Below are 14,783 nucleotides of genomic sequence, written 5' to 3' on the forward strand. Positions count from 1 at the left end.
TTGTCATCAGTTATAATTTTGTTGGTATTTGGAATTCCATATATATTTGATTAGAATTAATATAAAGCACAAGAATTCAAATGTTTTAAACATTTAAATTTCTATATAAACCACTATTAATTTGTAAAATGTTCTTTATAAAAAATTTTAAAAAAGCCTATTAGTTTTATTCTTAACATCTACATACTATACTATTCAAATAATACACTGTTTTATGTTTATATGCATAAATTTAAAATTCTAACTTTTTATTTTGTTAATAGTTTCATGTAATGTTACAGAATTGTGTACTGGATGTAATGTTTTAATTGATAAGTGAATTTGTTTTATTTTTTTTTATTTTAAGAATTAATTTATTTTAGATTAAAAAATTTAGACTTAGTCAAAATTACATTAAAAGTAAAAACTTTTTTTTTTATCAGTTATTGTTAATTTTAAGTTCTCTGTAAATTCTTATAAGAATTAGTTCAGCATTTACAAATATTCCTCTAGAATTTTCACTTTAAAATATGAAAGTGTTAAATTTATTAATGGAATTCTTACACTTAAAAGAAATTGAAATAGATTTTTATAAGTTTTATTCTTTTATAAATGATAAATTTTCTTGTTAATTTTTTATGAGCAAACTGATTGACAGTATCTGCTTAGATTGTTTTCAGATTTATGAAGTGAGAAATCAGGTTCTCAGAAGTATTTTGAATTTAAACTAATTATTTCAAATTTTTATCAAAAACATGGCTGTGCTGAACTTATATCGAATGAATTTATTTTTTAATAAAATATTTAAGAACAGTTGTGTTCTTGAATGGATTTTGTTGGATTTTAATTCCAACCATTATAAAAGCTCCAGATATAATGATTATAAAGGGACAAATTTTGTTACCCTGAAGGAGCTTATTATTTTTGAGTGGTATGATGTTCAGAATATTTTTCTGAACTAAAAAAAGAAAAAACAATTATGAATGCCTCTCTTCCTTGAAGCTTTACTACATATCGTCAACAAGGCCAGAGTACAGTGAACTCCATCAGACAAAAGATCCAACAGCAGCGTCAAGCATCATTGAAGAATCGTCGTTTAGCTCAACAGATGGCTAATAGACCAAGTGTAATTGCTGCTCTTAAAATTAAGAGAGTATGTTTATATTTTAATTTACAAAAATTTATGATGAACGGCAATATTAAAAAAATTACTTTTATTAGACTAATAGATTTCATATATCTTCAGAAAAGTTTGAAACAGCGGTTGGGTCAGAGTCCAGGTGGATTTTCTGGTGGAAGCAGTGTGAAGTCCAGATTGTCATTTGGTCGTCAAGGAAACAGGAATGTGAGAGGCAGATTGGGAGGAGGTGGACAGGGAAGAAACCGTGGCCGTGGCGTTGTTGCTGTTCGTAAAGGCGTACGATGGTCTGGATTTGGTGATGGCACCAATAATGCAAGATCTGGTACCTCTCCGATGTTGAAAGCACGATTAGGAAATCAAAATGCCGCAAATAAAATTGGACAAACTAGAAACAGAGGATTTCGAAGAGGAGGTATGTAAATTTTTCATTATTGCACTAAAGCCTTAAAAACAGATTTTATTGTCTTTTGTCATTTATATTAAATTAATATTTTATTCTGAATCTTATGCAGTTCTATAGTGTTCAATTTAAAAAATATATATAGTAAAATCTCACTTTATGTAAAACTGTATAATACCCCATTTGCACTAAGCATTTCAGTTTAGATTGTGATAAGATCGGTGAATGTGCTGTGGTGCAACCTCTCTTGACCATTTCAGTCAAGATTGAAATGGTCAAGAGAGGATGCTTAATTGCGATCAATGCATGTGAGTTTTTGAAACTAGATCCAGTCATAAGAGAGTTCCCACAATCCCATGCATGTGAGAAGAAACAAGATGGCTGTGGAACAAGTGTCGGCTGTCAATGGAGAAATAAAAAAGATATTTGGAGAGATGATGAGATCTGGCCATTACTAGATATATGGCAATAAAAAGTATTTATTTCTAACCAAAACTTCCATTTTGTTTGTTGGTGTTCTTGACTTATCAAATAATTATGCAAGTTTTATCATTGAGTGCAATAGCCAGGTTCTTCTCAAGCAGACTGCTTGTGCGAACAGCCTGATGTTCAACTGGCGAGTTGAATCATTGCAATTGAGATTATGGGTAAATTGAGATTAAAGTTAGTCATGGATTGTGTGCGAACGCAGTATAAGGTAATATAAATCAAACTCCATCTTGCTTGCTTTCACTGGCCAGGTTTCTTAAGTGATGACCATTGACACCTCTCTCTCAAGTTAGGAGTGTTCATCTGTGGCTAGTTCTGCCGAGTAGCTTGTTCAACAACTGAGTTATCATACAGCAACCGGGAAAAAATGAGTCCAAAATTTTGTTTGTAAACTGAATTATTTGAAACTTGAGATTTGACTGTACAGTATAATAAAATGAAAATTGCATTAATTGTTCATATACCATTGACTTTGGCATCTTAAACATGGCTGCCAGATCTGCCATGTGTGTATTGCTTTCATTCTTTTTGATAACTTCTTTTTTAACCAGTTATCTATAATCCAACCTTCATCTTATATTTTGTTGCTTCCACAACTTGGATGCCTTAGTTATTAATTAATTAATAAGTAAGATCACATTGGGTCAAACAAAATTTTTGTGTATTTTTTAACTGCTGTAATTACTTAACATAGATGTATAGTTTAATTATAAGTTGTGAAATTTAACACATTATTGCTAATATGAGTGAGATTGTATTCTTTTATTGAAAGCTTATTTAAAATTTTTTTTTCATATTTTGTTTGCATAAAATCCAGTTGAAATGTCTTCGAATAAAAAGCATATTAGGCATTCTGCTTCGTGTGTTTCAGAAAGGATATAATGTCATAAAAACAGTAAAAATAATATTTGTAATGTGTATAGGGAAGATACTCCAAATTTTCAAACATGTCAATTGTGGTTTAAAAAATTCTGTACAGTCGACCCCCCTATAATTACGGTCCCTATAATTACGATTCCTATAAAACTACGAAAAAAATTGTGACCGGTATCCGTAAAAAACAGTAAAAAACCCCCTATATCTTATAGGGGGTTTTTTACTGTTTTTTTACTGTTTCCAAAGAATGGAAACAGTAAAAAATCTTATAGGGGGTTTTTTACTGTTTCCAAAGAATGGAACATATCTATATCTTATAGGGGGGTCGACTGTATAGGAAATTTTGAAGTAAAGAGTGTACAAAAGTGTACAAAGCACTCAAAAGCTGTCAATGAAGAAATATTGCAAAAAGTTGTTGTTAAAATCAATGAATAACATATAATATATATATATAATCAAACACCAAAAATAAAGTGAAAAAAAGCACTGAAAACATAGGAGTGTAATACAAGACCAAGAATGAGAGATGACTTAGGTGTAGAACAGATGGCCTTTATAATTCAAGTGCATTTTTTTCACTGCATGCAGTTCAAACTTCAAGGTGCATTTTTGTTTAATTTAGCATTCATACTTAATTAGTTCAAGGTACAAGGTTCCACTGTATTTTTGATTACTTATGTGAAAACAAATAAATCATAATGTAATAATAATAATAAATTGTATAGTAAATATTTATACCAGCTAATAAATCACAAAAGATTCTTATATAGAAGCTATCAATCTGAATAACTGATAACATTGTGACAGATTTCTATAATCAATGAAGAAATTTAGAAAGTAATAGATTAGTATTTAAACTTCTATTTTATAAAAATTTTTAAACTCTAAATGGTTTAATAAGACTAATAACTTTGCCACATTATAAAATCAAAGTATAACAACAGTATGAAAGGAATTTAATAAATAGATATGAACTAGTCAATGAAAAAATATAATTTGAACTATAAAACGTACAATCCAGTAGGAACTTTTGGAGAACAAATGGTTTTCTTTTTATTAAAGTTATTTTCATTGTTGGTCTTACTTATTTGTGTTCCCTTTAATGTCCACACCTAGTTAAGATATTAATGTTTATTTTTTGTTTTGACATGTACTGCACAGTACATCCTGTTTCTGTACCTCCATGTATAGCCATGAATCTGAAGACATTTATTTATATATATGATTGAATTTTTTGATTCAGTGTCTATAATTTCATAATATTGGCACAAATATTTGTGATGTGATAGACTGATTCACATCACTTGAGCAGGGACAATTTGGTAATCAATAAGACCATATGAATGAATCTTATACCAAAATGTGAGAACCATATTCACTATCTTGTAGGCTTAGTCTGAGAAACAAATAAAGAAACTGGAAAATTTTACATCCTTTCAAAAGTTTCACTTTTGAAAGGATGTAAAATTTTTGAACAGTGACTTTGAATATTTATGAATAAATCATTAAAAACAAAAATCACTCAAACAAGTTTGAGTGCACTAGGAACTGGTTTTTCAATGGCATCCAACAGGAAAGGATTTAGCCATATAAACCACTATGAATGCTTTGCTTTATGCTCACTGTGAATGCTGTGTATTTTACATTGGGTGACCACAAAGAAAGTTATGCTGTGGTCATTTTTAATAAGTCTTTAAGACACCAGGTTTTTTATGGCTACTGTGGAGCAGTGGTTTTTCTGATGATATTTAGTTTTATTATTGCTCAAAGAGAAAAGAAAGTAGGTTCACAAATTGAATGAAAGGTGATTTGAATATGTAACTTTCATCATTTGGAAGCACAGTTTTTATAAACATGAAGTTAAATTCAAACAATAATATGTTTGAATTTGTTTACTTTGAAAGTTTCCTCAATAGACATGTTCTGTAAACATTGATACAGTGGAACCTCGGTATACGTCTGCTTTAGAATATGTCCAATTTGGAATACGTCCTGTTTGGACGAAACAAATTTTGCTCGGTATACGACTTCTGTTCGGTATACGACTTCTGTTCGGTATACGACTTAATTCAATTATACGCGCCATCTATGAACAAGTAGCACTATCGGTGTACTACACTAGACTAGACATTCGCGGTGCTACGGTTTATAACTTTGTTAAATTTTTTCTGATTTTTAATTTGTAAGTAACATTTTATTATTTTTATTAATCATGAATTGCAAAAGGGCAACAGAAAAATAAAAAAATGACTAGAATCACAACGGAACTGAAAAAAGAGATTGTTGAGAAATATGAAGGTGGCACGCGTGTTCGAGATTTAACGAGATTTAACTGTTGCATTCCGTATTCCGAGAACGACGATATCGACAATCGTGAAAAATAAAGACATTATTAAATTTGCTAACGTTGCGAAAGGGGTTAAATCAATTTTTAAACAGAGATCGAAGACATTAGATCATGTCGAGAAATTGCTTTTGCTTTGGATAACTGAAAAACAGTGTGCCGGCGACAGCGTATCGGAAGAAATTATTTGCGAGAAAGTTAAAAGGATACATGCTGATCTCATGAAAAATCAAGCAGAAACTAGCGAGGAAAGCGAAGTGTTTAAAGCCAGCCATTTTTTTACATGAGAACGGATTAATCATTTTTACATTACTTCTTATGGAAAAGGTTGGTTTGGTATACGTCCTATTCGGTATAAGTCCAAACATCGGGAACGGATTAAGGTCGTATACCGAGGTTCCACTGTACTTCCAAATTTCTTCTGTCAAAGCTTCTGACATATTTACAGAAGCAGAAAACTCCACATAGTAATGGTACTTGTATAAAAACACAAGAATGCTTGTTTTGTACATATGCATTGTTGATGACATCTGCTAAAAATCTGTTCCAACAGATCACTAGCTACGTGTCCAACATTGAAAGCTTAGCATGTGTACCGTTCACAGTGCTGCGTGGCTGAGGCTTTTAAAATAGTTGAAAATATTTTTTTACAGAATACTGCTAGATTGTAAAGTTTTGTGGTTTAAGTTATAATTAGATGATTTGAATACATCTAAAATATGCATTATGTCACTATGACAACAATTTTATAAATATCATCATTATTTTTATTACTACTATTTTCAAATTGCTCACCAAAAGAACCTATCAAGCCCATTTTGGGTGTGGCTAGATAGTGAGGACAGAGCTCAAATTATCTAGGACAGACTACTACTAGAAAAGTTTCTGAGTTTTTCAAATACTTGCTATTCAGTTCTGGGTCCCCAGAATAGTAGGCTGATGCCTTAACTACATCAGCCAACAGTATCATTACTCTATAAATTTAATAATGTGTCAAGAGAATTAAAAGACTGAATTTTACAGGTCGTGGTTTTGGAAGAAATTATAGACAACAGAGAGGATCTAATTTTCGTGGAACCCAATTCCGGTAAGGTGTAAAAATCTTATTTCATAAACATAAGTAAAAATTTTATTTCAGATTACTTTAACATGCTTGCTATAATAAGTGATATATGTATATATCTGTGAAAATGTTTTCACAGATATATACATATGTTTAAATAAGCTAATGATAATTGTCTAGAAATCTATAGCTCTTACAAGACTTATTTTGACCCCATGCAATAGGCTTTATGTTATTAGGTTTCTTAGATAAAAATTAAGAAGCCTTACTTTTTGAAAATGTTTTCACAGATATATGTATATATCTTATTTAAACATTTGTCAAGTTATGAATCTAGAAATTGGAAGGAAAGAAAGATGTTTCCTGGTGCACTTAATACAATATAGTATGAATAAAAAAAATAAAATAATGACAAAAATATATAAAAAAATAATGAGTAAAACAAGTTATTGAACAGTATGCTACTGTTTATTTTATAGAATATTTTTACATTTTTTTTAATGAAAATTTGAAATAGAAGATCCTCCAAATTGGAAAATGAAAAGATCATCTGCACAAATTTATGTGAAAGAAAGGAAGTGTGTAATATGAAGCATTTCTAATAACTCTATATTGTCATCTAAATTAAGAGCAAATAATTCCATATTTAAAACACCATTAAAATATTTAAATAAAATCAAAATAAGCAATATGACAATTAAAATCAGAAATATTCACTCTAGTCCTAGCACCAGAATCTGTAATAGGTAAGTTTGCCAATTTACAAAAAAATTAGATAAACCTTATTCAGTTCATCTAACATTTTATGAAGCAATGAGGTGGCATATCAGCATACAATAATCTACAATTGATTGGAAATTTATACAGAAAAGGACTCAAGAAGGTGACAACAGTGACACCAAAGAATACCTCAGTGTATTGCTAAATTTTTAGAGAGAAAATTAATGTGATTAATAATAAATATTATCTTTTCATGATTTCATGATATCATTATTCATATGGACAATGTTAATATGATGACTGACTATAAAAAAGGAGGGTTGAGTAAGATTGCATAAAGGAAATAACATATTGCTACTGCTTTATTAATATTAACCTTAATATTATGAACTATAACCCTTTTGTTTTACAGTCTGATTTAAATAAACTTGTTGATGAACTGAAATTATATAATCTTAAGATCACTAGCATATCAACTGTATTAGAACAGACAGTAGGAATAATAAAATTCAAGTACTCAGAATAGATCTTTGAATTATCCCATGCAATGGAGAAAAATCATTAAAAACAAAATCATCAAGTTTAAGTTTAAAAGTATGAAATAAAAATTAATTGTTATACCAGACAGTAGAATGTGTGTAAAAAAAGTAAAGTATTTCCAGTAGTAATGAATGAACAACAGAATCATAAGCTTAGCTGATGTCTGTATATATAACATAAGTACATTTTTTATTTTCAAAGTTATTAATTATTTTGGAGAAGGTAGAAATTAAATTGGTTGTGGTAGATTTATGATGCATACCACAATGTTGCAAAGGTTTTATTCTAGTGGCTATAGGATAACAGATATAATCATGAAGAAGAGAATTTTCAAAAATTTTAAACATCAAAGATGATAGCAAAATAGAGCAATAAAAACAACAGTCTTTTTAGGGATACCAATGATAATGGATTATTGCCATTCGTTAGGAATGAACACTGTTTGAATAACTAGTAAAAATTCAACAAAGAACAATAATTGTGCAATCATAATAATAATAATAATATAAAACATAGCAGGAATTAAATCAGAATAAAACGAGAGGTTTGTAATTTTGAAATTGCGAGGCAGACTTCAGAAAAAGAAATATCAGATGGCTTGGAATTCATTGATAAAAGAGGCAGACCTAAAGGAAGATTTATTTGAAGTATTGAAATAACTGTTGTTAAATTGTTTACATATTGTATCATCAGGAATCAATTGTAAACTTGAAGTAATATGTTTTGAAAATTTGAAATTAAACCCTAAAAAGTTTTGGGGTCAAATGTGGGACCAGTTAACTTCAGAATTAAAATAATCAATACATCTTTGGCAATCCTCATAAAATTTTTTAAGGTATGATGAATATAAAGGTATCTAGGATTATCAGTCACCTTTCATCACTGCCATTGTTAATGCATTGTATTTCTTAACCTCTTCAGAGGATGAGCAAACCATTTAAAAATATGACAATTGTGTAAAATTAATATGTATTACACATTTTAATATAAATATATGAACCAAATTAAAATAAAAATTTTTTAAATATGGTCAAACCACATTTATCCGAATCAGCTAGGACCCAATCTAGATGAAGAAAAATCCAAATAAACCAGAATAGTGGGGTATTGAAATAAAAGTCTAAAATTCCATACTGAAAATACTTTTTAATGATTGAAAATAAGCTTTTATCTTTACTGACTTGAAAACTATAGAAACAAAAATTACTCAGTGCATACAAACAGTATGTATTTTTATCCTTGAAAATGTGAGATAGCTACATAGGTACAGTACATATTAAGGTTATGTTTAGTAGTGTCATAAACATTGCAAAAAAAAATTTCCCCACAAAATCTGTAAAACTTTAAAAAGAAATGACCATTCAAACTAATCTGGACATACTGGAAATGCGCATGAATAGGATCTGGATAAATAGGGTTTGTGTGTACTGTAATCTCCATTTATGCAAGTAATTTGTTTCATGAAAAAGCACATAGTCATGGAAAACTATTTGAAAATATGGACTGAACTCTTGTCTTAAATACAGCATTTTACTTTTTCTGGGGTAGTAAAGCTTCAACTAAAATTTCATAAATATTCATCTATATAAGATGTTACTGATTATAAAGAACACAGATTTTGATGTAACTATCATTTATTTAAAATTTAAAAAATTTTCAACTGCATTAAAATGAATTTTAAAAAATGGAGGTATTACTGTATTTATTTGTAGTTCTTTTTTGATTGTTTTGATTTCCTTTATATACTATAATCCCATTAGTCCAAATAATTCCAGACAATAATTAGTTTAGATTAGTGAAAGTGTATTGTAATTTTATGTAAAATAGTAGTTTGGAAATTTAAATATAAAGGACAAATGAGATTAATGCCTTCATAAGAGTAATATAAATCTTTTTCATTATTAGTTTGAATTTGTCATATAAAATGTATGCTAAACTAAGTGTAAAGATAAATAGAATCTAATTATATACAGTACAAGTTTGTTAATCCAGCACTTACAGGATCAGAATGGTGTTGGATCATTGAAAATACTGGATTACCAGATATTAAATTTTGTGAAAATATAAAAATAAGTTTTGTGATCTGAATGTGCATATATTGCTGTATATTTATACCACTTAATGTTGCTATATGTTATAGATTTGTTTATGGCTCATAATCAGTCTAAAGATGATACAGTACATGATTATACTGTGTTAAGATTGATTGAAAAACCTACAAAACTGTTAATGAACTTCTAGCACAAAATTAACATTAGAAAATAAAAGAAAATTGACAAGGTATAGTGTATACATAAGATTCATAAAAGCTACATATGTTCTGAGTATGAGAAACCTGTTTTTAGGTGCATTGGTTTGTGGGAAAGAAAATATTGATACATCAGTCATGCAAGTCACTGAACTCAAAATACATGTGTTAGCACTAATGAATTACTATTCATTTGGTACAATACAATGACTATATATACAGTCAAAGTTTATTATAACAGACTCCTAGAGACAAATAAAAGTCAGATATTCCATTATATACAAAATACTTAATCTCACCTGTGTTATTCCTGACACACGTCGGGGTTAAACCTGACATCTCGTTACAGTTTCAGTAATTTTTGATACTAGATGTCACTCTGTATCATAATTTTTATATTGAAATGAACTTTAGAAATATAATTTTTTTTTGTTTTTATATTCTTCAATATATTTATTTTGTTTGTGTGCAAAATTAAAAAATAATAAGTTTTAATGATACAGTAACCACAATTATTATTTTAAAAAGTTTACGTTAGGCTTAACATTGACGAAAATTCAACGTGAAGCGACACGCAACGGAGAGTATAAATTTTTGGTTTTTATATTTTTCAAGATATTTATTTTGTTTGTAAAAAATAAAGAAATAAGTTTTAATGATACAGTAGCTACAATTATTATTTTAAAAAGTTTACGTTAGGCTTAACATTGACGAAAATTCAACGTGAAGCGACACGCAACGNATTTTTTTGTTAGGCTTAGCATCAACAAAAATTCAATGTGGCAGCCATATGCAACGGAGAAAAATTTCAATATGGGATAGGTTAATAAAATGCCAAAAAATTATTCAAGGAGTGTTAATGTTTCAGCTAAAAGAAAGGAAAAAAGAATATAAATTTTGAAGAAAAATTTACTTATTACATAATAAACCATACAGTATAAACAGTATTCAGAATTCCAATAAAAATGTGCTTCTTTACAATTAAAGATTCCAGTTTCAATACTTTGTTCTTTGCTGCTATCAGAAATTGTTAATAAATAACAATAAAGAGTATTGTCTAGTGCACTTTTAGTATCTGAAAATGTAGGAAAATTTCTCTCTTCAGAATTGCTGACATAGGAATCTACTGATAAGATGCAGGATACATTGCATATTAGATATTATTTTAAATTAATGCAACCCAGACCAAGATCTTAGTAGTGTAACTGGTAATGCATCAGCATAGTAAGTGGGGAGTTGCAAGTTTGATTCCCACTCCAGGCTAGTTCTTTTCTTCCAGAACATTCTAATATTTTAAATTATTAAATTTATTTCAAGATGGCGACAATTGTCTACTTTTGGGCAAAATTACCCAATATCTAATTATTAAATATAGCCATAATATAGCCCAATAAATACAAAATAATCTGCAGATTGTATTATTTTAAAAATGTTATGTTCTCTTGATTTTGGGAGTTCTTATAACATTATCAATTGTAACATAGTCATTGAAGCTGATGTCCTTTGATGCAAAAACTGAGGGGCAGCTTCTTTTTACCTATGTAATATCATCCTCAAATTTGGTGTTGCTATTGTGGATAAGTGGATGAAACTACTGAACATTGATTCCTATCTCACCAATGGGCTGGCCACCATGTAGTTTTCCAGGGGCCATATTCTGGTCACCGGTTCTCGTCTCTCACAAGCCGGTCGCTGATTGGCTAATCATTTGGATTAGCCAATCAGCGACCGGCTTACGAGAGACCAGAATACGGTCCCTGGTTTTCCTCATGTCTAATGTCTAAATAGACGCCAGTTTCCTATGTTTCCTATAGAAAGTCCTCCCTAAATCTATTGGCAGTTGGCCTGAGTGCTTTATTGCCTTAGTTCAGCAATCCTGCTTGCTTGAAACTGTAATTGTTTCTTTGTGTTACATTTCTCTATGCTTTGAAGCATTTACATAGCATCCAGAATAGATAGAATTGTATCAGAATTTGCACATTTTTTAATACTGTCTACATGACATCTATAATTGATTTTTAGACTTTTTATAATTCTGTATCACACAGTTGTAAACAAGATGTCAGATTTGGTGGTATAAAAAAATTAGCATTATTTCATTCAGATCCTTAATTTTTGAATGAGCAGATCAGTTATCCACACTGAAAAAGCACTTAGCTCTTGGATTTTCTGTCCAACCTTTTCATTTATTTTGTGAAGATCTCAGTTGTCATCTGCACTTTCATATCAAATGCATATTCCAAAGATGTAAGTTTTGTTTTCTGAAGCAACAAAGATGTTCATATTTTCCTATCACTAGCAATCCAAGCAATGGAGGCTTTTCACTTTTATCTCTATTTGCACCAATCATTACCATTAATCTTCCTTGCTTTTTTTACCTTTGTGACATTATTTTGTCTGAGTAAATGGTAAAATAATCCAATTTCATCAACATTAAAAAAATTTTGCTTTATATGATTTCAAGAAACATATTCATGGTAATTGAAATCAAATTGTTTGCATATCAATTCTCTCTACCCATGCATATCTTTGAAGACGATCTTGTAATATCCCTTAAAATGGTCAAGCCATGTTTAAATCAATTGTGATAAAGCTTATGTGCATATTCTTCTCTCTAAGGAAAGTGTGCATTTATTAAATGCAAACACTGTGTGATCTTGTAAACTTGAACTATTTCAAGAGATCTTCCAGTATCCTGATAGGTGCTTACACATAGTTCACTTCTGATCTGTTCTTGCTTCTTTATAAGCTTTTACAACTTCTTCTCAGTTATGCCAAATTGTGTTCACAGTTTGTTTAGATAAATGGAATTTCTCACAAATCTCTATTGCTTTCCACACACAATTTTTTCAATGATATAAAATTGCGTATTCATCCTGATAGCTGCATAGTTCCTTTTCTCAGCCATCTTGCTTTCTGTTGTCCTCTTTTTCAAATATACTAAAATTCATTACATTTGAGTTTATTTTTCATTGCTGAAAAAATAGTGTGTTATAATTGAAAATCTACTGTAACTTAATCTGCAATATTAGAGTCATTTCACATATTTAAAAAAAAAAAACCAGGCATGTGGCCAGGTCCAGAAAATTGATCTGTAATAGTAGTATGCCTGTTTTATCCAAGTCTGTTATAACAAGTTTGACTGTAGTTCACCAAATACATAGTCCATTTACCTACATTGGAGTTTTTCAGGTCTAAATATTCTTAAGATGATGGACTGCTTCATCTATTAATACCAGATTGTCTTTTGGAGGCAGGTGTTGACAATGTCCTGACAAATAGAGGCAAAAGTCTCCAGAGTACAACTGTCACACCCCTAACTTTGCCTCAATAACTATTTTGGGGTCTTTAGCACATCAGATTATTAATTCAGCAATCTGAAAAGTAGTCAGTAATCCAATAATAACTTGTACTGTACTGTACCACATTTTTTTAAAGTTCATAATAGAAAATTTATATCATTTGCAAAAGCAGAGTCAATTGTAAAAGGAATATACTGAAGAGTTAATTTATCATGCTTTTCTTATTTCAAGTTGGTGATGTAGCAAGTAAAATTTAAGAATGTTTAAATAATTGCTTATTAGAAAAAAAATTTGAGAAAAAATATTTCAAAATTTCATATCATTGAAATTGTTCAGGGAGTAATTTTAAGCAAATTAATGTTAGATAAATCTTAAACTATTGGAGTAAACATTTTCTGTTGCAAGAAAGAACATTCTAGAATATAATTTTGGTTTATCACATATATATGAGTATTAGTATTTTTATTTGCTGCTAAAAATTTAAGAAAATTACTAAAATATCAATAATCATATTTGTTTAAGTGAAAAATTTTACTCATAGAATAATTTTATTTTAGAAACAACAGAAACGTTGGAGGTGCCGGAGGAAGAAGAAAGGGGAGAGGAGGTAGACAGAACCGAGGTCGCGGACGCAACTGGGGACAGGCCAACATCAACAAGAAAAATATTCCCTCAAAGCAGGAATTGGACAATGAGCTGGACGAATATATGGCCAAAACCAAAAGTCATCTCGATGCAGACCTGGATGCCTACATGGCCCAGGCAGATTCTTGAAATGTTTTGTCATCAATTCGAAGCACTCTTTGTCTTTGGAGGGCATTCTAAAACTAGAAGGATGTCTGTTGTACTTCATCGTGAGATATCTATTTCAATAGATCTCATAGTGCTATTGGAAACATGTCACATTCTGTAAACAATGGAAAGACCACAAAAATATTTCACCACACAAAATAGTTTGTGCCAAGATTTGTTAGTGTCAGATCATTTTGGTTTTATCAGTTGGCTTCAGATTACATATACTAAAAATCTGCAATGTGTCATGACATTTTTGAACATTAAATCATTAGATTGTACAAAATTACAGTTAATTGAAATATCAAGTCTTGCTTTATTATGTTTTAATTATTCTTCAATAACTATTAGCAGCTCAGTATAGTTGTTAAATTACACTTTTAGTTGAATAATCTTTTGAACTTGTACAAAGAATAAATCATGATATACAATTTAATGTCAGATAAATCATTACAAGTTACCATTTATGTAAACATTTCATTGTCAATAAATCAGTGTGTTCCTAAGGACTAAAACAATGGCAAATTGTTTTTATAGAAATTCTATCAAAATCAACCAGCTTTGATAGCAATGGTCATTTTTTATGAAATATTTCAAAGTATAATTTATTGAAGTTTGTGAACATGTATGACAAATGAAGATAAATTGATTTCAAAGATATTAGTTTCCTGCACATTGTGTTGTGAATTTGATATATTTTAATAAGAATATGGAAAACATAACTACTTTCTCTCTTGGAATGAAGCTAGAGTTTAGTTTGAAATTTATAAAGTTCATTTCACCTGAAGGTTGGATCTAAAAATAGCAGTTTGATATTTTGAATTATTCTAATACAAAGACAAACACTTCCATAAATGATTTTGATCTGTTATAAAAAGTAACGAAAATA

The 14,783-nt window shown here is 29.6% G+C and overlaps 1 protein-coding gene across 1 annotated transcript in view; it reads left to right on the forward strand.

The window, feature by feature from the left end:
* LOC111631372 (chromatin target of PRMT1 protein-like) overlaps positions 1–14,783 on the forward strand; it is a 30,274-nt gene extending 15,491 nt beyond the window's left edge. Inside the window, exons 3-6 of the mRNA XM_023375602.1 lie at positions 982–1,132; positions 1,226–1,532; positions 6,253–6,316; positions 13,660–14,783. Coding sequence (XP_023231370.1) covers positions 982–1,132; positions 1,226–1,532; positions 6,253–6,316; positions 13,660–13,876 — 739 coding nt within the window. The 3' untranslated portion in view covers positions 13,877–14,783. The remainder of the gene's footprint in view (positions 1–981; positions 1,133–1,225; positions 1,533–6,252; positions 6,317–13,659) is intronic.

The sequence above is a fragment of the Centruroides sculpturatus genome, unplaced genomic scaffold, assembly GCF_000671375.1.
Source record: "Centruroides sculpturatus isolate CEXI.00-Female unplaced genomic scaffold, Cexi_2.0 scaffold534, whole genome shotgun sequence".
NCBI classification, from domain to species: domain Eukaryota; kingdom Metazoa; phylum Arthropoda; class Arachnida; order Scorpiones; family Buthidae; genus Centruroides; species Centruroides sculpturatus.